Source organism: Garra rufa, chromosome 10, assembly GCF_049309525.1.
Source record: "Garra rufa chromosome 10, GarRuf1.0, whole genome shotgun sequence".
NCBI classification, from domain to species: domain Eukaryota; kingdom Metazoa; phylum Chordata; class Actinopteri; order Cypriniformes; family Cyprinidae; genus Garra; species Garra rufa.
In genome coordinates, this window is record NC_133370.1 from 43163723 (window position 1) to 43187070 (window position 23348).

The 23348-nt window shown below is 34.0% G+C and overlaps 1 protein-coding gene across 2 annotated transcripts in view; it reads left to right on the top strand.

The window, feature by feature from the left end:
- The window catches only part of pde4bb (phosphodiesterase 4B, cAMP-specific b), a 128145-nt gene that overhangs the window by 37953 nt on the left and 66844 nt on the right, over positions 1-23348 (top strand). The window contains exon 3 of one of the 2 annotated variants that reach the window (XM_073849893.1): positions 10153-10373. In XM_073849893.1, coding sequence (XP_073705994.1) covers positions 10153-10373 — 221 coding nt within the window. Of the gene's footprint in view, positions 1-10152; positions 10374-18693; positions 19021-23348 lie in introns of those variants that run through there. The other variant, XM_073849894.1, reaches the window with a different exon arrangement.

The window sequence follows — 23348 nt, forward strand, 5'->3', positions numbered from 1 at the left end:
CAATGAAGCTGGAATCAGAGATAGCTGAAGGTAGGACTGCTTGGTTATTTAAAGGGACTGTAGTAATTGGATAGGGAGAGTGATTGGATAGGGAATGATTGCTGATGATGAATTGGCCGTGTTAATTATCTGCGCGAGCTCCTCCTGAAATTTGTTAATGAAACGTCACTTAATGTACTAGTTCAAGTCATATTTAATTTTATAGTGCTTTATACAAAACAGCTTTACGGTAATAAACAGGAAAATAACAGTATTAGTGTTGCAGAATTAATTATGAAACAAAATAAATTTTACCTGAAAAGCAGCTGTTTAGAAGATAATTGTCATTATTCAGCTCAATTTAGTTCAGTGTTGATTTTCAATTTGTTCAGTAACAGTGTCACTATTGCAAAATTCATCACTTCTGAAACTCAGTGCAACTATAAAGCAGCTCAAAAAAAAAGAGAAACTAAAAGGGTCATTATTTTACTCAAATCAGTTCAGTGTTGATTTAGAATTCAGTTCGGTAATAGTCCAAAGTTCATAAATTATGTATTATAAAATTTAACGTCTTGACGTCATCAAGTGAACCGAACAAAACTTATTGTCATATTTTGGGCTGTACTAATCGGTTGGAAGAGAGCAAAAAGCTAAGTAACAAAAGCTGTTTGTGGTTGGCCAAACTGAATCAGGATTTCCAGAGCAAGAACATTTGTGTTTGTTCTTATCATTTCCAGTCAGGTAGGTGAAATATTAGGCTATTATCTTAATTAATACTGCTCGTACGTATCTTTACCACCTATTAAGTTAAGTTTGTCAAAATATTGCGCCCTTTCCTGCTTACTAAGTCCTTCTCTATATAATTTAGCACCTTTCACAATTTTTTTCAGTGGTTTAGACAGCATAAATTAGCAGAATAACGTATTCATTAGTACATTAACCATGCAATCCATGCTGTTTTTTTACATCATAATTATTTTACAGCATTAGTTGAGAGATTTTTTTCCTTGAGAAATTTGGCATGCACTGTACATAATATATATCCAAAATAATCGCCATTGAATCGAATCGAATCGGAAACTGAATATAATCTCGAGCTTGTGAATCAGAATCAAATTAAATTGTGAATTTTGTGTCAAAACCCAGCCCTAATAACCAATTTGCCTCATGTACTATACCTGATATATATCTAAAAATAAATGATATTGAATGGAATCAAATCGAATCAAAAATTGAATCAAATCGCAAGCTTTTAAATCAGAGTCAAATTGTTTCGTGTCAAAACCCAGCCCTAATAACCAATATGCCGCATATACTGTACCTAATATTTATTCAAAATAATCAATATTTATTTGAAGCGGAAATTTAATCGAACTGCAAGTGTTGAAATCAGAATCAAATTGAATTGTGAAATTTGTGTCAAAACCCATCTTTACTAACCAGTATGCTAAATGTACTTTACCTGATATATATCCAAAATTATCAATATTGAATCGAATCGAATCGAATCAGAAATTAAATCAAATCACAAGCTTTTGAATCTGAATCAAATTGAATTGTGAATTGTGTCAAAACCCATCCTTAATAAGCAATATGCTGCATACTGTACCTGATATATATCCAAAATAATCAATATTAAATAGAATTGAATCAGAACTTGAATTGAACTGCAAGCTTTTGAATCAGAATCAAATCGAATTGTGAAATTGTGAGTTGTGTGTCAAAACCCATCCTTAATAAGCAATATGCTGCATGTACTGTACCTGATATACTGTATATCTAAAATAATCAGTATTGAATCGAAATGAATCAAATCGAAATTTGAATTAAATCTCAAGCTTTTGAATCAAAATCAAATCAAATTGTGAAACTGTGAATTGTGTGTTAAAACCCATCCTTAATAAGCAATAAGCTGCATGTAATGTACCTGATATATATCCAAAAAAATCAATTTTGAATCGAATCGAATTAGAAATTTAATCGAATCGAAAGCTTTTGAATCAGAATAAAATAGAATCATGAAATTTGTGTCAAAACCCATCCTTAATATCTAATATGCTGCGTGTACTATACCTGATATATATCAAAATTAATCAATATTGAATCAAATCAAATCAGAAATTGAATCGAACCGCAAGCTTTTGAATCAGAATCAAATAGAATCGTGAAATTTGTGTCAAAACCCAGCCCTAATAACCAATAAGCTGCTTGTACTGAACCTGATATATATCCAAAATAATCAATATTGAATCGAATCGATTTAGAAATTGAATTGAATCGCAAGCTTGTAAATCAGAAACATATTGAATTGTGAAATTAGTGTCAAAACCCAGCACAAATATCCAATATGCTGCATGTACTGTACCTGATCTATATCCAAAATAATCGATATTAAATCGAATTGAATCAAATCGAAAATTGAATCGAAATGCAAGCTTGTGAATCAAAAAACAAATTGAATTGTGAAATTAGTGTCAAAACCCAGCACAAATATCCAATATGCTGCATGTACTGTACCTGATATACTGTATATCTAAAATAAACGGTATTGAATCGAAATGAATCAAATCGAAATTTGAATTAAATCTCAAGCTTTTGAATCAAAATCAAATCAAATTGTGAAACTGTGAATTGTGTGTTAAAACCCATCCTTAATAAGCAATAAGCTGCATGTAATGTGCCTGATATATATCCAAAAAAATCAATTTTGAATCGAATCGAATTAGAAATTTAATCGAATCGAAAGCTTTTGAATCAGAATCAAATAGAATCGTGAAATTTGTGTCAAAACCCATCCCTAATATCCAATATGCTGCATGTACTGTACCTGCTTTCATAATATTGAATCGAATTTAATCAAATCAAATCGAAAAATTAATCAAATCACAAGGTTTTGAATCTGAAACAAACTGAATTGTGTCAAAACCTAGCGCTAATAAGAAATATGCCATCCTGTAATAGCTGATACATTGTCACTGTAGTTTTTGTAGTGATTTTCTGGCAACCACAGCTTGCATTTTTATTTTTATTTTTTACTATGTACACTTTAAATATTTGTGCATTTGTGCAACTCTTGCACTGTGTATTTGGTTTCAGCATCCGAGAGAAAACTGAAAATGGCGGTGAAGGTCAACTGATACGAGTCCATATTTTTTGTTAACAGCCAGAGTAGACATTTTTGCAGATGAACAAACAGGTCACATGTCTGCCGCGAGCTGTATTTGTCCAATCAATGTTATTGACATTTTTTTTAATATGCAAAAATAGGACACTAGTCCAATGTACAGTGTGAAACAATTTTATAGTGTGAAAAGCCCATGTGATATTCTGGTTACTAGATTCTTTTTCCATCGCAATGCATCACTCATGATAATATCTACAGCTCCTTATGCAATGTGTGTTTTGAAGAACAAACAATTATTTGTCTCACTTGACAGATATTGAAAGATTTGTAGCCTGGTTTTATTGCTGTGAATGTGAGGCAGAAGGGTGTGCGCTGTGACTGTCATTGACTCAGAGGCATATGACCGCAGGAAGGCAGGGGAACATAGAGGACATGCTGTCCATCTGTTTCTCTAAGCTACAGGAGAGAGTCTGTTTGTCTGATGCTCATGATCTCTTAGGGCTTTATTGATTCGTGCATTAGCTGTTTCCCCAAACTGCAGGGCTTAAAGTAACACCATTATTCCACTCTTAATGGGCAGCCGCATTTTGTTCCACTTTAAATACTTGAAGTGGATTTTGTGAGGTCCAAAGGAAGCCAAGCATTGGCTTTCCAGTCATATCCGAACCCCCCAAGACCCCATCCTCCCCTCCCTGAGCTCTGGCCGTTCGTGTTTACCGTCAAGCCTTGTAGCTTAACCCTCAATCATACTCATCATTAAAGGAGTCAGAGTGGTTGCCATGGTAACCGGTCCTCCCAGCGATCGGCCGGTCTCTGGACATACGTCCATGTATATCGTTATTTCTCTTTTATGTATTTGTTTACTTATTTATTTATTGGATCAATCTCTGTGGACAGCCTTATCCTTCTTCACCATGTTTCCCTCAATTCAGTCAATGAAAATATCTTATTTTCTCTCTCGACCTCTTGTTTTTCTCATTCAGTCCAGTGCGTAGCAGCCTTCAGGGCTTTAATGCTATCTGAGCTGAGCCGAGGAGACGTCGCTTGTATTGCAATGGCTGTAACATCTGTAAAGCGTGACATGATTATTAGATGATCCTTTATACACTTCTCATGGGATTGCCCTTTCCTTTCAATTAATTTCCCCTTCATTAATTAACTGGGCCTTCTCATCTATATGAAGCCATTTTTTTCTATGACCTTTCACTGCTGCCCAGTTAAAAACATTTTGTTTTAGTGGTTTAAATTTCACTGTATAACACATTGTTCAAGATAGACCAAGATTATATTATATTATATTATATTATATTATATTATATTATATTATATTATATTATATTATATTATATTATATTATATTAATGCTTTTAATTTCACTGTATAACATATATTATATTATATTATATTATATTATATTATATTATATTATATTATATTATATTATATTATATTATATTATATTATATTATATTATATTATATTACAAAATCCTATTTTAGGACTATAACTTTTTTTTTTTTATTGTGACATTATTTGTATGTCAAGTCGTGTAAATCGTTGTTGTATTCTTAATAATTAATTATTTAATTCATACATTTATTTATTCATTACATTATCATTTTTTTAAATGAATGCATAAATGAATGAACTGTTTTCAACATGATAATATTGATATATAATATTTAAACCAATAATGACTGAAAATAATTGAGCAGCAAATCAGCATATTAGAATGATTTCTGAAGGATCATGTGACACTGAAGACTGGAGTAATGATGCTGAAAATTCAGCTTTGCATCACAGAAATAAATTACATTTTAAAATATATTAAAATAGAAAACATCTATTTTAAAATGTAATAATATTTCACAATATTACTGTTTTTACCATATTTTTAATATGTGACCTTGGACCACAAAATCAGTCATAAGGGTCAATATTTTTAAATTGACAAAATTAAAGGGCACTATTTGGCTGAGATACAACTATTTGGTGCAAAAACATCAAAATATTGAGAAAATCACCTTTAAAGTTGTTTAAATTAAGTTCTTAGCAATGCATATTACTAATCAAAAATTAGGTTTTGATATATTTACAGATGGAACATGATCTTTACTTAATATCCTAATGGTTTTTCTCATAAAAGAAAAATCAATAATTTTGACCCATACAATGTATTGTTTGCTATTGCTACAAATATACCCATACTACTTAAGACTGGTTTTGTGGTCCAGGGTCACATTTGTATAATAAAATTCTAGTACAATACATAATATACATAATAAAAGAATACATTTTGCTTGCTGACTGTTAAATTGGAAATTCTAAAAACTAAAACAAACATTACAGTAATAAGAATTTGGATGAGAATTACCCTCAATGTTTCTGTAATAGAGTTTTCTTCATGTAAAATCTAATTTATTTGTCTGTTTCCTCTGGCTTCGGGATGAAATATGAGCCAGGCTTGTTCTAGACAGGTTTCATGAGATTCACCCAATTACTGCCATTGCTTTCTGATACAGCTCTCCATCAAAGTGTCAATACATTTCCCAGAATTATAGCCAATCCTAAACTCACGTTGATACTCTACAAGTCAGACAGAAACAGTAGCTGTTTTCTCTCTCTTCCTTAGTTCTCAATATGTTGTTTCTCATCAGTTCGCTTTCCCAATCTACAAGCTGCGCTCGAGGAATTCCTGGTAACACTCCCCTCTTCTGGGCAATTCTAATTGAGCTATAAACATATTTTGTGCTGATATATTCAGTCTTCTGCTATAGGCTGTTAAGAAAGGATGTTGTCCAGCGGCTGCACTGACAGTGATATGCAATCACAGTGAAGGAGCAAGCCGTTAAACACGCTGTATCTATAAAGAACTGTCAGGAGATAGAGTCAACACGCTGGAGCAGGAGAAACTGAACAGGGCTCTATATCAGTCATGTAGCGTAAATGAGACGTTCACTCCCTAGAGTGCCGTACATCAGCCAAAGCTACTTCATTGACATCAACCTGAACAAACCAAGATAACAACGTGATTTATGGGCCAAGCTGATTGACAAAGTCCAGTACAGGTCCCCACACTTGTGTGTTTGTAAAAATATTTTTGTGTAATAAGCACATTTTAATTTTTCATGGAAATGATGAATCAATTGATGCATGCTTCAACAATTTCCTGCTTCTGCATAGAATATATTTTTACAGAAAATTTGAAAATGTAATGTACATACAGTGGTGTGAAAAAGTGTTGGCCCCTTTCCTGATTTTTTTTTATTCTTTTGCATGTTTGTCACACTTTTTTTAATGGAGTTTTTTATTATGAAGGGAAAACAAAATCCAAACCCACATGGCCCTGTGTTAAAAAGTGTTTGCCCCCTAAACTTAATAACTGGTTGGGCCCCCCTTAGCAGCAACAACTGCAATCAAGCATTTGCGATAATTTGCAATGAGTCTGTTACAGCGCTGTGCAGGAATTTTGGCCCACTCATCTTGGCAGAATTGTTGTAATTCAGCCACATTGGAGGGTTTTCAAGCATGAACCTCCTTTTTAAGGTCATGCCACAGCATCTCAATAGGATTCAGGTCAGGACATTGACTAGGCCACTCCAAAGTCTTCATTTTGTTTTTCTTCAGCCATTCAGATGTGGATTTGCTGGTGGATTTTGGATCATTGTCCTGCTGCAGAACCCAAGTTCACTTCAGCTTGAGGTCACCAACAATTGACCAGACATTGTCCTTCAGAATTTTTTGGTAGAGAGCAGAATTCATGGTTCCATTTATCACAGCAAGTCTTCCAGGTCCAGAAGCAGCAAAACAGCCCCAGACCATCACACTACCACCCCCATATTTTACTGTTGGTATGATGTTCTTTTTCTAAAATGCTGTGTTACTTTTACGCCAGATGTAATGAGACACACACCTTCCAAAAAGTTATGTCTTGTCAGTCCACAGAGTATTTTCCCAAAAGTCTTGGGGATCATCAAGATGTTTTCTGGCAAACTGATACGAGCCTTTATGTTCTTTTTGCTCAGCAGCGGTTTTCGTCTTGGAACTCTGCCATGCAGGCCATTTTTGCCGTCTCTTTCTTATGGTGGAGTCATGAACACTGACCTTAACTGAGGCAACAGAGGCCTGCAGTTCTTTAGATGTTGTTTTGGGGTCTTTTGTGACCTCTTGGATGAGTCGTCGCTGCGCTCTTGGGGTAATTTTGGTCGGCCGGCCACACCTGGGAAGGTTCACCACTGTTCCATGTTTTCACCATTTGTGGATAATGGCTCTCACTGTGGTTCGCTGAAGTCTCAAAGCTTTAGAAATGGCTTTATATCCTTTTCCAGACTGATAGATCTCTATTACTTTCTTTCTCATTTGATCCTGAATTTCTTTTGGTCTACTTCACTTTGTCAGGCAGGTCCTATTTAAGTGATTTCTTGATTGCGAACAGGTGTGGCAGTAATCAGGCCTGGGTGTGGCTAGAGAAACTGAACTCAGGTGTGATAAACTACAGTTATGTTTTAACGGGGAGGGGAGGGAGGTGGCAAACACTCAGGGCCATGTGGGTTTGGATTTAGTTTTCCCTTCATAAAAAAACCCTTCATTTAAAAACTGCATGTTGTGTTTACTTGTGTTATCTTTGATTAATATTTAAATTTGTTTGATGATCTGAAACATTAAAGTGACAAACATGCAAAAAATAAATAAAATCTGGAAGGGGGCCAACACTTTTTCACACCACTGTATACACTACTGGTCGAAAGCTCTCCAAAGCTGCATTTGTTTGATTAGAAATGCAGTAAAATCAGTAATATTGTGTAATATTTAAAATATTTGTTTTCTATTTTAATATATATTTGCATGCAATTTATTCCTGTGATCAAAGTTGAAAAAAATGTTCAGCATCATTACTCCAGTCTTCAGTGTCACATGATCTTTCAGAAATCATTCTAATATGTTGATTTGCTGCTGATTAATTAAAAAGTTTGGTGTATATAAGATTTAAAAACTAATACTAATACTTTTAACAAGGATACATTAAATTAATAAAACGTGTCATTAAAAGCATTTATAATCAGGGATTGAAATGAACTTTTTCACTCACCAGCCAATTTAGCTGCTAAATTTTTAAGTTACCGGCCATTCATAACTTCTACTAGCCAAAAAAAAAAAAAAAAAAAGGAAATAAACCAAGAGCTTGAGGTTGTCTATGGCGGACGTGACAAAGCGACCGTTTCAAATCATTTGGTGTCAGTACTAGGGGTGTGTGATATTGACAAAAATCTCAATATTTTCTGGGATGTTATCAATAACGCTATTGATAAAGATAATTAGACAATATTATGCGGAATGTGTTATTGTGCGTGGACAACTGACTCCTGAATTCTTTGATATTCTTCATATTCTGTGGCCAGTTCACTGCAGTGATAGAAATTAATCTTTTCCAATAAGTTTAAATTGATTTTTACCTTTAAAAAGCCATTTTTTTTTAGTGTGTATCATCTTTTGAGTGAAATTCTTACATTTAATCATTCAATTATAATAATAATACATTTAGGCTGTTACCAAACAAATAAAATCAGTATCAATAAAATTTATCTTTTCAGAAGTTGCATTCTAAAGTGCCATTTAGATGTATTTACACACAGTTTAATGAAGCCCAGAGGGACATGGAATGCTTTAACCTGCAGTAATGCATAAATAATGTTTTGATATTTTAAACATCAAACGTTGAATAGTGATATTTGAAATTATTTTAAAAATGAAAAGATACTTTAAATTTGAAATTGAAACTCAGTAAGTCACTGTTAATAAGTGAATCATTGCGACTGAACCGAATCATTTAAAGAGTTGATTCATTCAGGAAAGAACCATCATCAGTGCTGTGTTTGGAATGATTTTTGTTGGTGAAAAACAGCCAATGTGGTGTCTAAAATGTATGTAATTGAACTTCTTTATTGAACTGTATAAAATCAATATCACATTTGTAATCATGCTGATTTTTTGTAAAAAAAAAAAAAAAATGGCACTCTTTGTGTGATATTATAACTATATGAAATGATATAAATATATACATTTTCTGCCCCATATCTTGAATTATGTGATCTAATATGCGTTCTTAATGCATATTAATAGACTGATTCATGCAGTGAAAGAACGCACTCTAAATGTGCACTAAACCAGACTTCATTTTAGTCGTGAATGCGTGCATTTCTGTAGGAGTGTTTTGTTTGTTTTTTGCAATTTACTCCATAATGTCATGATGTCTCACGAGTTCAGTATTTGCACTGAACCTGCGTAGATTTGGCTTGCATGAACTTCCCCAATAAATTAATGAGTGAAGGAAATGTAACAAGCCAAATTGGCTAGTGATTTAACAGCGTTATTCATCAAAGAATCAGTTTCACCAAAATATTATTTAGCAAAAACAGTTTTTATCATGACAATAATTTTAATTATTATTAACAGTAATAATTGATATCCAAATCAAATCAGCATTAGTGTGATTTCTGAAGGATCATGTGACTGAAGTAATGATGCTGAAAATGCAGCTTTGATCAAAAGAATAAATTACATTTTACAAAATATTCACATAGAAATTTTTTTTTTTAAATTGTAATTTCACATTACTGTTTTTACCTTATTTTTATCTAAATAAATGCAGCCTTGACGAACATAATAGACGTCTTTCATTTTATTATTCAACAACTTTCATCCATCAGAAATTGATTGGATTTTATATAACAGTTGGTTTTAGATTAAAAGCTTAAAAGGAGCAGTTGATCATTTAGAAGCCAAGAATGCTATTACATTTTGATGAAATGTTTTGTTCTTTGGTATAACACCCTAATAAACCATTCAGAGTTAAGACTTGAAGCCTGGATTTATTAAGAAAACCATTTTGATTTCATATTCAATTAATTAATTATAGAGTGCTCCACACTGCATGATTTTGCATGCATTATTACTTTTGTTTATTCATGTATTAATTTCCTAAAGAGTCCATTGATTGTGCATGATCATAATTTATAGTAGACATTTTTGCTCTATTTTTATGATGTTAGGACAGCAAGGACATCTCAGGATGCACGTCTTCAGGAGCTACGTTGGGTGTGGATCTCTGGCGAGGCCCCAGACGCCACTCAGGAACCCTTGTGTTGCCGCCGTTGTCATGGAGACAGGCAGAGAGGGCCCGCAGTCCTCAAGAAGATCACGTTTCCAGACCCACGTCACTGGGCTTCGTTACTCCACCGCGGATAGATATCACACCAGTGCCACCTGATAGGTGAGCTCAGTTATGACTGTTAAATCCAGCAAATACAACACTTAAATATTGTACCAGCACATAAGTGATTCAAGGTTTGGATTTTTTTTTTTTTTAACCAATTAAATATAAAAATATTTCTTTTTGAGTGTTAGATACAGTATAGATTATTATCTTTTTGGATCCTATAATGATATCAAAAGCCAAATAGTTATTTGTATAACTGATTAAGAGGTTGAGTAACACTGAAAATGTATGCTTGTTTTGAGCATAGGAACATCTATTCATATATTTTTTGTGGGTTATACATTATTTGGGTTTTTTCTGTGGGTTTTAAAAAGTCCTAATTCAGTTCATAAAGTTTAGTTCATAAAGTAATGGCATTAGATGTTGCAAACACCCTAAAAATCAAGATGCATTTACTTAAGATGCAAAGTAAAGTATATGAAATCTTGTTTTCTGATTAATATAACTTGAAAGTGAGTTTATGCTTAAAACAAGAAGAAATATCTGCCAGTGGGTATGAAAACTTTTGAAGCCCTTTGAAATTAGTTGATTTTTCTAAACCCTTTGGCAGGTATTTGTTATTGGTTTCACTTCATTTTGATCAGTGTCTCATAAAAGACTTCTTATTTTATGTAATTTTGCTTCACAAGTAAATAAATAATTGATTTAAGAATCTTAAGACATTACACTGAAAAAAAGACAAAAATACTGAATAGGACCATCATGTTTTTGCAGTCATCAGAAAGTACAGTAAAGAAATATTTTTATATTCTAGTGGTTGGGAGCAGAGATATTCAAGAACTATATTTTAGTTTGATACTTTTTATTTATTACTTTATATTTTTGTGACACTATTTATGATCCATTTGTTACCTGTTAACCATTTTTTTGAGCTTAGACCTATAAATGAAATTTCCAACCTACAGTGCATTCGGAAAGTATTCACAGTGATTACATGTTTCCACATTTTGTTATGTTACAGCCTTTTTTCAAAATGGATTAAAGTCATTATTTTCCTCCAAATTCTACAAACAATACCCCATAATGACAACATGAAAAGAGTCTGTTTGAAATCTTTGGAAATGTTTTATAAATAAAAAATGAAAAAAATCACATTTACATAAGTATTCACAGCCTCAAAGAAAGCAAAGTCCTAATCTCAGCTAAACACCTCTGACTTTAAAAGCAGACCTTGAGCCAAAAACTCATCACCAAACACCAATGACTTGTACATACACTATGGACAAAAGTATTGGGACACCCCCTTCTTAGAACTTCCAAAACTGTGGCAATAAAGATGGAAACAATTCATGAATTTAAAAAATTGTATTTCCATCTCGTCGTTTTGGCAGTGTACACTGTACACTTTTCCCTGTAAATTTACAGTATAATACTGGCAGCTTCGTTGCCAGCCACATTCTGTTTTTTTACAGAGCCACAACTGTAAACTACATATACAGTATCATTTATTTTTTGTTTAAAGTGTGTACTGTAAAACTTTTCCATTTTAATTTAAATTCTGGCAGCATGACTTTATTAAGTATTGAATTATACTGTTATTCCACACGATTTTATAACATTACAAGGAAAGGAAAGGGGGTGATGTGAGGCCAAGTATGGTGACACATACCCAGAATTTGTGCTCTGCATTTAACCCATCCAAGCACGCAACACGGTAGTGAACAAACACCCGGAGCAGTGGTTTGTTATTGTCGAGGCGCCCGGGGAGCAGTTGGGGGCTCGGTGCCTTGCTCAAGGGACTCACCTCAGTCGTGGTATTGAGGGTGGAGAGAGTGCTGTTCATTGTAGAACTTTCCCCTGTAAATTTACTGTATAATACTGGCAGCTGGGTTGCCAGCCACATTCTGTTTTTTTTACAGAACCACAACTGTAAACTACATTTACAGTATTGTACTGTAGTCGCCAGTATCATGCTGCAATTAAATTTTTGTTTACAGTATGTACTGTAAAACTTTTCTATTTCAATTTACATTCTGGCAGCAATCTATACAATGTGTTATATATTGCATTAAATTGTATTTCTACACAGAATATATTTTTTCCTAAAACAAGAAAATTTGTAAATTTTTTCCATATCAGTAGTCTCAAATGGTAATAGAAAACAAAGGTCTTAGAATTTAACATGTTTATTTCTCAAGAGCCGCACAGTAAAATCAACTCTGTTCAGAGAACATTTGGTCCCTCTCTAAATAGTTAAATTAACACTGAAGCAGAGTTCAAGTTAATTAGAAAATGATCTCATCAATTAAATGATGATTGAGCATTAATGATGAACACCTGCTGTTAACAAGCTACGTCCCTGAAGAAACACAAGAACTACAACAGATTTCAGCCACAGATGAAATCAACAGAAATAAAATAAATAATTCATTAAATCTCTTAAGATCTGATTAACCCTAATAAGGTCTTCATTTCCAGTTCATCAATTTGGTCTTTGGGGTCAATATGACCCCAACAATTGATAGAGAAATTATACAAAAAATATACATTTTTAATTATACAAATAATATATTTTTTTTTTTGTTTACTTCTCATCTATTCATTAATGCTGTGTTTTGGGAGATATGAAGTACTTTTGTACCTATTTACCACACAATTCCTCAACTACACCATAAGCTTGCCTATGAAATTTAAATTTTTTATGAAAAATTCAATTAAATTATGATCTAAATTTAATTTAAATTATTTTTGGATATTGATCTAGGTGTTATGTGTAGAAGTACGCCATCTCCTGGTTAGAGATAAACCTTAATTCTTTTCAGTTTAAGAAATAAATAGTTTTGACCAGCAGAGGCCAATAGAGAGCCATTCATTTTACTGCATGTAGCCAACTGTTGTATTACAACTTTTGAAATACATTTTTTGAATTTATTTATATATAAACATAAGAAAGGACATTTAAAATTATAATTTTTTTTCAAATAGTAGAATTTTTGTAGTTTTGGTGCATTTTGAAATGTCTATTTTTACATAATGCCACAGAAATTTGACAGAAAAATGCCACCTAAATGTCACCTAAAACACACCTAAAGGACAAGACTTGGAGTCAGAGTGTGTGTGCATGTGTGTGTGAGTGTGTGTGAGAGAGAGAGAGAGAAAGAGAGAGAGTGAGAGAATACATGGGTGCATATGTAAGTGTGTGTTTGTTTGTCTGTGTTTGTGTTTGTGTGTGTGTGCGTGTGTGTGTGTGAGTGAGCATGTCTTTTCTACATCACATTTATGCTCTAGTAGTAGGCCTTCGTTTCTGTGTGTGAATGTTTTGATTTATGCCGGATTTATAGATTTTTTTTGACAAATGAAGAAAAAATATTGAGTTTTTTTTAAATTTCCCATTCATTTCAATGTGGGGTCATATTGACCCCGAAGACCAGATTAGTAAAAAAAAAAAATTACATACCTTCAGAACAATTGAATCAAGCCCGTTTTTTGTGTGTGTGTATAGACAGATTATGTAGGAAAAGTCACAAAATATTTTTCCTCTCAGATGAAGGGAACCCTTTTTTTTAATCAAGGAAACGTCGATCGGGGTCATATAGACCACAATAAATCATTACTAACCAGACTGACTTTATTTCTGTCACACGTCTATCGGAGCTCTTATGGAAAAATAATGTTTTGATTAAAATGATGTCACCTTCATGGAGATCAACGTTTGCAGTTTGGGTCCTGACTATTCACTAGATGTGTTAGATCTCTGCATTAACAATGCATGTGGTATTGAACTGGCAATGTTTAATACTTCACTTTAAGGCTGTTTTAACTGATCTTATCTGTTGAGACAGCTATAATGAACTGTACTGTTAACATTTGAAATAATTGTTTTTCCATACATGCCTTGTGATTGTGTGTAACTAATCTTGAGGAACTGCAGTCAGCAAATAATAATCGTGCTGCACGTTTTATAATCCATATAAAGCTTAAAAAAAACCATGTTCTTTGGACACATACACATACATGAATCACATCAATGGTAACAATTAATAAAACACTTCATGTTGCAATGCATGCTGGGTAATAACAGCAAAAACTCCCATCATGCACTGCAGAATGAATAATTATTGTCACCACCGTTGAGGATGGTATGATAAGTGTTTATTTCTGAAAGTCTGAGTTAATGAAGCTCTTTATTTTCTACAATGATACAATATGGTGATATTTGTTTAATAGGACCTCTTTTTACAGTTGAGGAGTCATTGAATGTCTGTCCATAAACAAGCTAGGAAGGCCACTTCATGATGTTCACACAAGTTATAAATAAGATTACTTCAAGCACTTGATTCAGCAATACGCAATTGCTTAGAAGTAAATTTATATTAAGTTACTAAAAGGGTCAAGAACCCAACTAAAGCAAACCTTGACCACAGATATGGTAACGTCATGTTTTTTTTTTCTATTTATTTGTTTTGACCAATAAAATAACTTTTAAACCTCTGCTAATTTTTTTAATCAGTGCTTCTGTAGACATTCAGTGAAGTCAGTCTGGTCAGTATTGACTGGTAAAGCTGTTTGTGGAGTTGTTTATTCAGATCTTGAGAGATTGAATGACTTATTTTATTTCAGTTGATTTCACCTGTGGCTGAAATCAGTTGTAGTTCTTGTGTTTCTTCAGTGATGCAGCTTGTTAACAGCAGGTGTTCCCTGCTGCAATCCCATAATGCAACATTTACAGCCTTATACTGTATTACGAATTTTGCTTGCTGAAAACAGAAAACTACTGTAAATTTACAGCCTTTCTGTTAAATATACAGTCTCATATTGGTTTAAAAAAAATACAGTGCAATACTGTGAAATTTGCCTTTAAATTTACAGCAAAGTTTTACAGTGTAGTTTCAAGTCATTGGTGTTTAGTGATGAGTTTCTGGCTCAAAGTCTGCATTTAAAGTCACTCCGGAGGTGTTCAGCTGGGATTAGAACTGCTTTATGCAGACCAGTCAAGTTCTTCCACACTGATTGAATCAATTTCTTCTTGAACCTTGCCTTATTCACAGAGGCATTGTCATGTTCGAATAGAAAAGGGTCCTGTCAAAGCTGTTGCTATCAAATTAGAAGAACACAATCCCCTAGAATATCATTATATGCTTAAACATTAGGATTTGCACCCATGGAAATGACTACGGTAGTCAAACCTGTTCATTAGAACGGGGTGTCCCAATACTTTTGGCAATATAGTGTACATTTTTTTTTATATATATATAAATTTAAAAAAGATTTAAGACAAACTTCTTTAATGTTGACATTATGGGGTATTGTTTGTAGAATTTTGAGGAAAATAATACATTTAATAATAAGGCTGTAACAACAAAATGTGTAAAAAGTGAAGCGCTGAGAATACTTACGTATGCACTGTAAACTTTTTTAAGTCTTAAATGCTTTGGACTTAAGTTTGTTCTCTTTTTAAAGAATACACTTGGCAGATTGTTGCTAATGTGAACAAACTTTAAAAAGTAAAAGTTTAAATTGTATTTATTTTATATGAAATATATATTTTCCAAAACAAGTTTTACTCTAAAACTGCAAGAAAATCAAAGCCATAAATCTAAAGTTATGTTCCAAATTTCAAAAATCTCAACGGACACCAAGCGGTTCCACTAGAGAAATTCACTTCACACATTCATTTCCTTTGTGGTCATTTTTTACTACAAAAAATACAAGTGTGACTATTTTTCTCAGAACCATCTAACCTATAGCCTATAGATTAGTGGTTAGCAATTGTGCTACCTCATCTCATGACAAAAACGTACCTGTGGAAACTTTTTCACAAGATGCTAAATACATTCCAATAAGTACATATCACTGTGTCACGATGCGTGTAGGAAGGTGCAACACGTCGTAGAAGTAAATGCAAAGTCTTTAAAAAATCCTCAGGCAGGGTAACAAACAGACAGGGAGACTGGATCACACATGCCCACAGTAGGCAACATTGCAGCCAGACAAAAAACAAAAAAACAAAACAAAAAAAAAAAAACCTCAGAAATCAAACAATCTTATAAAGGGGTGCTAATTACAAAGACAGGTGATGGGACATTGATTAACAGGAAAACCAAATATGGGCATAGGGACAAAACAACCAGACAGTCCACCGGGGGGGAGACAATGGGAGAAACCAAACATACAGTCCATGGGGTGTGACACACTGCAGTTTTCAACAGAAATGAACACTAGAGGTAAAACAGAAAGCACTTGTAATCATTTTCATACACAGTTCTGATTACAGCTCCATATGTTTCACTTTCTGGCCATAACAAGCTTGCTCGGTAGCTCGGCCAGCACGGAATCATACTTAGGATGCAGAATCCTTGGGTACGAATCCCATAAAAAAAAAAACATAATTTGTGATGAAAGAAATAAAAAACTAGTTAAAATGGCATGCTTGCGAATGTGTTTTTTTATTACACATACACTTTTGTTCATACTATCAGGTAGGTTTAGGTGTAGTGCAGATTATATGTTATTTTAAAACGTCACGGAGCATTATACTTATAACACCCCTCAACAGACATTTCAAGTCAGAACTGCATCTCATCAAGTTCCAACAGGTACATTTTCATCTTGAGATCTGGTTGCAATTGTGCCTTTGGCCAACCTGGGTTCGAATCTCCACCCAGGGTCGTTTGCTGATCCTCCGCGTCCCACACTTTCTAGTCAATATCCACTGTCCTGTCATCTAAAAGTACCCAAAAAGGCCCAAAAACTAAAATTTACCTCCATATAACCTGCAGAAACCCTAATTATTATTCAAATTATACGTCATCATTTAACCCCTAAATAATCCTAAACAATAATATTAAATAATGTGACCCAGTGGTTATGGCATCTAATATGTCTGAAACCACATCAAGTCCAGTTCACATTAGGGGTGGGGGGGGAAATCGATTCTCCGATGCATCACGATTCTCTCTTAAACGATTCTGAATCGATTCTAAATATTTCAGAATCAATTCTGGGCTTGTTTTTTCCCCCGCATATGGCACGTGTGCGCGCTATATATGTGGCGGGCTTCATTGCACAGAATTTGCACTGTGAGACACGTGCGCATTGCTTGACAGTGCTTTGTGCTTTCACCAGCCATGTTTGACTTTAGATATGCTTTCATTTATGCCGTTTGAAACTCATGCTAAGTTTAAATGCAGCCTGTTCACTGCAAAAAAAAGGCTTATCTTGCTTAGTATTTTTGTTATGTTTCTAGTCTGAATATCTAAAAATTCTTAAATTAAGATGCATTTACTAGAAAAGAAAAATGGCGTAAGATATTTAGTCTTGTTTCCATGGGGGAAAAAAACTAAATTAAGTGCATTTTGCTTAAAAGAAGTAAAATTATCTGCCAGTGGGGTATATAAAAAAATATTTTACTTACCCCACTGGCAGATAATTTTACTTGTTTCCAGGGGGGGAAACTAAATTAACTGCATTTTGCTTAAAACAAGACTAAATATCTTATGTAATTTTGTTTATCTAGTAAATGCATCTTAATTAAAGAATTTTTAGATATTTTGACTAGAAACAAGACAAAAATATTAAATGTCTATGATCTCATCAGTAGTAATCAAACGGCAATAATGCTGAGGAAAAAAGAAAAAACAATAACTATTGTCTGTAAACTTTCGGATACTTAAAGAACACTTATTTTAAATAAGTAATTGTTTTAATAGGTAAAAATAGCCTGCTCATATATATATAAAAAAAACACAATAAATTTGATATAAAATGTATATAAAAATGTAGCCATGTGCAGTAATATTGAAAACTAAGAATTTGACGCATTGTGATATTTAGTTGATAATGAAAATCGTAATTAAATTGAATCGTGAAACCAGTGAAGATCCAGTACTGACATACAGAGATATAAACAAGAAGCACAGAAACGACTATTTTACATTTTGTTAAAATGTAAAGTTGTAAAGATGTATTTGCACAGCAGAAGAATTAATTAAGGAAAAAATGTAGATAAAGAATCGTTTTGAAATCGTGTCGTGGCTCCCAGAATGGAAATCGGATCGAATCGTGAAGTGCCTGAAGATTCTCGCCCCTAGTTCATGTAGGCCACATTTACACCTGATTTTGGTGAATCGATCAAATGTTGTCAGTCAAGACACATTGCTGTTTGCTGCCAAGTATTAAGAAATGTCTGACTTCACGTCACCTCTCCATCCGCACCTGTCTATCCGTATCAGGTTCATGCTCCATCTAAACTGGGTTAAGCAGAGACTCCAAGAACATTCCAGAAAGGCGACTCTGGGGAGGGGAGGGTTTGCTGGGCAGAGGCCTGAGGAGTAGGCAATAGGGGAGGATAGAGGGGAAAGGGTAGGACTGAAGCAGATAGTGACAGAGAATGAATGTGAAAGAGAGTTCGGCCTACACAGAACCTCAACACACACTTCTACAGCCAAACCGCCGGATTGCAGGCTTTAACAGACCTCTGCGTATGACACTTCCTCATGGATTTAAAACAAGATGCTGACATTAGCCCTGTCAGTCAGAGGATGGAGATCAGTTTGGACACAGGCTGTCAGTCTGATGTGAAAGAGCTCGCAGCTGGTGCAAGCGACGCGCCCCAAAACTCCCCAGGCATGTTCAGAAAGCTGGTGGTGAATAAAACACTCCGCCAACGCAGACGCTTCACAGTGGCTGTGTCTCATACCTGGTAAGACTCAGCGTTTGCAACCTTGTCTGGCTGGATCCTTGCTTTAAATGAGTCTTACTGTGAGTTTTTATTGAAGTCAAAACCCCTTCATGAGTGTATTTGCCACTAGGATCAATGGGTGTACATATTACTGTTAAATCCACATTTTTATATTTAAGTGTTGTTGGTAACACTTTATTTTTAAAGACCTGTTTTTACTATCAACAATGCATAGTACTAGCATTTTCACTGTTTATTTAAAGCATATGTGACCCTGGACCACAAAACCAGTCATAAGTAGCATATTTGTAGCAATAGCCAAAAATATTTTTTTTATGGCAAAAATCATTAGGATATTAATAAAGATCAGGTTTGATGAAGATATTTTGTTTACATTTCCTACCGTAAATATATCAAAACTTAATTTTTTATTAATAATATGCATTGCTAGGAACTTCATTTGGACAACTTTAAAGGTGACTTCTTTAAAGGAGATTTTTTTGCACCCTCAGATTCCAGATTTTCAAAAAGTTGTATCTTGACCAAATATTGTCCTATTCTAACAAACCTTACTTCAATGGAAAGCTTATTTATTCAGCCTTCAGGTGATGATAATGATGTAAAATTGACCCTTATGACTGTTTTGTGGTCCAGGTTTACATATTAATGTCTCATTCTGCACGGCCATATTTAATATCTTACCAACTATTTATAAGCAGCAAATGCAAAAGTCATCGCTAATAGTTAATAGTGAGAAGTGGACCTTAAAATAAAGTGTGACCAAATTTATGTATTACAATTACAGTAAGTGCATAACTCCTGTAGCATTATACCTTTAGACTGCCTCCTTTTCCTGCAGCTTTGGTTCTAGAAGTATTTACCCCTTAAATTTTGACATTAGGATATCTAAGCTATAAACCAAACCAACAAGCTCAGAGAGGAATTACATAATTAAAAAAAGATTTAAAATTGTATTCATCAAAGAATCCTGAAGAAGTATCACAGGTTTCAAAAACAATATGAAGCAGCACAACTGTTTCCAACATTGATAATAAATTAACATATTAGAATGATTGAAGTAATGGAGTAATGATGCTGAAAATTTAGTGTTGCATCACAGGAATAAATTCTATTTTAGAGTTTATTAAAATAGAAAGCCACTATTATAAATTGCAATAATATTTCACAAATTTACAGTTGTTTCTGTATTTTTAATCAAATTAATGCAGCCTTGATGAGCTGAAAAGCCTTCTTTAAGAAAAAATCTTACTGATCCCAAACTTTATAGTTGTTTAACAAGCTTACAGTCAAACCTAAATTTATTCAGATACCTTCAACATTTCTCACAGTTTATTCGCTATAGTTTAGAAAATGGTAATAAAACATGACAAGAACTCAGAGTTAAACTTTGTCAGAACAAAAAATTCAGACAACTGTTAGTATGACAGTATTTGCACAAAAAAAAATCAAAACTTTATAGACCAATTAGCAAGCATTGCTTAATTTTGTTCAGACTGTGGGGTAAAATTTAAAATGAGCAAATTAAAGAAAAACACGAAATCTAAATATGTCTAAATTTATTCCCAAAGTCCCAAAGTTTTATCAATTTTACTGGTAGTCCTCTGTATGAAGAATTTTTGTGTATAATATGATACAGTTTACTTTATTTTGCTATTCTCACGTATAATTTTTGGTTTGACTGTATATCTTATAGTTGGCTTGTCTTTAGAGATTTAATGCATTATTGTTTAAAAATAAAAAATTCTCTGTAGAGAAAATGAGTAGGGTTTTTAGTATTTCCACAGCTCTACTAACCTCTTTTTAACTTGGACCTGTAAGCAATCACTCAGATCACCCTAGCAACATTCTAGCAATTACACAGAACAGCTTAGTAACCATCAACAACACCCCATCGGCACAGTGGTGAGTTTTTCATGGGTAGACGCTATTCACAATTTCAGAAAACGTACAAAAAAAAAAAAAAAAAAAAAAAACGCCACTATTGTGTTCTCAAATTCCCTGTAGAGTTTCTGCCCTCTAGACGGCACTTATGATGATGCTGCATTTCCAGCAGTAACTAGACTCTTGCAATACCAGCCTATTACCACACACACACACACACGCACACACACACACAGACGCACACACACACACACACACACACACACACACACACACACACACACACACACACACGTAAGAGGAGGTGATAGTTGCTAGGCTCTTCTACCAAGGGCTTTGACAGCTTTTTATTCTATTGTGAATGTGTCGTCAGACACCCTTCGCAACCCTCTGGCAAAAGGCCCAATGTCATTTCCCCCAGTTCCTCTTAACCGTGCCGCTCTGTGGCCTATTTTTCTGTCAGCTTAGATGCCTTCTTTTATAGTTGTTTATAGTGCTTTCTTTTCTAGTTGTTTTGCATTCTTTCTGTTCATTATGTCAACCCAAAACAGGGTGACACTTTTATAGGAGACACTTTTATATCGATATATAGATATAGATATTTTTAATATTTAAGCAATAAAATATGTGACCTTACACCACAAAACCATTAGATATTTATAAATTTTCTTACAGTAAATATATCAAAATGTAATTTTTGATTAGTAATATGCATTGCTAAAACTTTAATTTGAACAACTTCGAAGGTATGTATGATCAGTATGTAGATTTTTTTGCACCATTAGATTCTAGATTTTTAAATAGTTGTATCTCGACCAACTGTTGTCCTATCCTAACAAGCCAAACATGTTTGCTTATTTATTCAGCTTTCAGATTATGTATAAATCTCAATTTAAAAAAACTGACCCTTATGACTGGTTTTGTGGTCCAGGGTCACATATTAGCATAGGTCATACTGATAGATTTAATAAATCAAGGCTTCCGTAACATGCAATATTTAATCACTAAAAGCATTTTTAACATGTTTAGTGATATACAGTGGTGTGAAAAAGTGTCCTGATTTTTTATTTTTTGCATGTTTGACACACTTTAATGTTTCAGATCATCAAACAATTTAAATATTAATCAAAGATAACACAAGTAAACACAGCATGCAGTTTTTGAATGAAGTTTTTTTTTATTATGAAGGAAAAACAAAATCCAAACCCGCATGGCCCTGTGTGAAAAAGTGTTTGCCCCCTAAAACTGGTTGGGCCACCCTTAGCAGCAACAACTGCAATCAAGCATTTGCGGTAACTTGCCATGAGTCTGTTACAGCGCTGTGCAGGAATTTTGGCCCACTCATCTTGGCAGAATTGTTGTAATTCAGCCACATTGGAGGGTTTTCGAGCATGAACCGCCTTTTTAAGGTCATGCCACAGCATCTCAATAGGATTCAGGTCAGGACATTGACTAGGCCACTCCAAAGTCTTCATTTTGTTTTTTCTTCAGCCATTCAGAGGTGGATTTGCTGGTGTGTTTTGGGTCATTGTCCTGCCGCAGAACCCAAGTTACAAACAGATGGCCAGACATTGTCCTTCAGAATTTTTTGGCAGACAGCAGAATTCATGGTTCCATTTATCACAGCAAGTCTTCCAGGTCCAGAAGCAGCAAAACAGCCCCAGACCATCACACTACCACCACCGTATTTTACTGTTGGTATGATGTTCTTTTTCTGAAATGCTGTGTTACTTTTACGCCAGATGTAATGGGACACACACCTTCCAAAAGGTTCAACTTTTGTCTCGTCAGTCCACAGAGTATTTTCCCAAAAGTCTTGGGGATCATCAAGATGTTTTCTGGCAAAACTGAGACGAGCCTTTATGTTCTTTTTGCTCAGCAGCGGTTTTCGTCTTGGACCTCTGCCATGCAGACCATTTTTGCAAACACTTTTTCACACAGGGCCATGTGGGTTTGGATTTTTTTTTGCCTTCATAAAAAAAACCCTTCATTTAAAAACTGCATGTTGTGTTTACTTTTGTTATCTTCAATTAATATTTAAATTTGTTTGATGATCTGAAACATTAAAGCAGGGGTCCCCAAACTAAGGCCTGCGGGCCGAATGCGGCCCACCCCCACATTTGGACCGGCCCTCTGAACAATGCCAGAGACATATTTTGAAAATGAAAAATTTTAAATATATGTTTTACTTATATGTGACCCTGGACCACAAAACCAGTCTTAAGTCGCTGGGGTATATTTGTAGCAATAGCCAAAAATACATTGTATGGGTCAAAATTATTGATTTTTCTTTTATGCCAAAAATCATTAGGGAATTCAGTAAAGATCATGTTCCAAAAAAGATTTTTTGTAAAATACCTACTATAAATATATCAAAATGTCATTTTTGATTAGTAATATGCATTGTTAAGAACTTAATTTGGACAACTTTAAAGGTAATTTTCTCA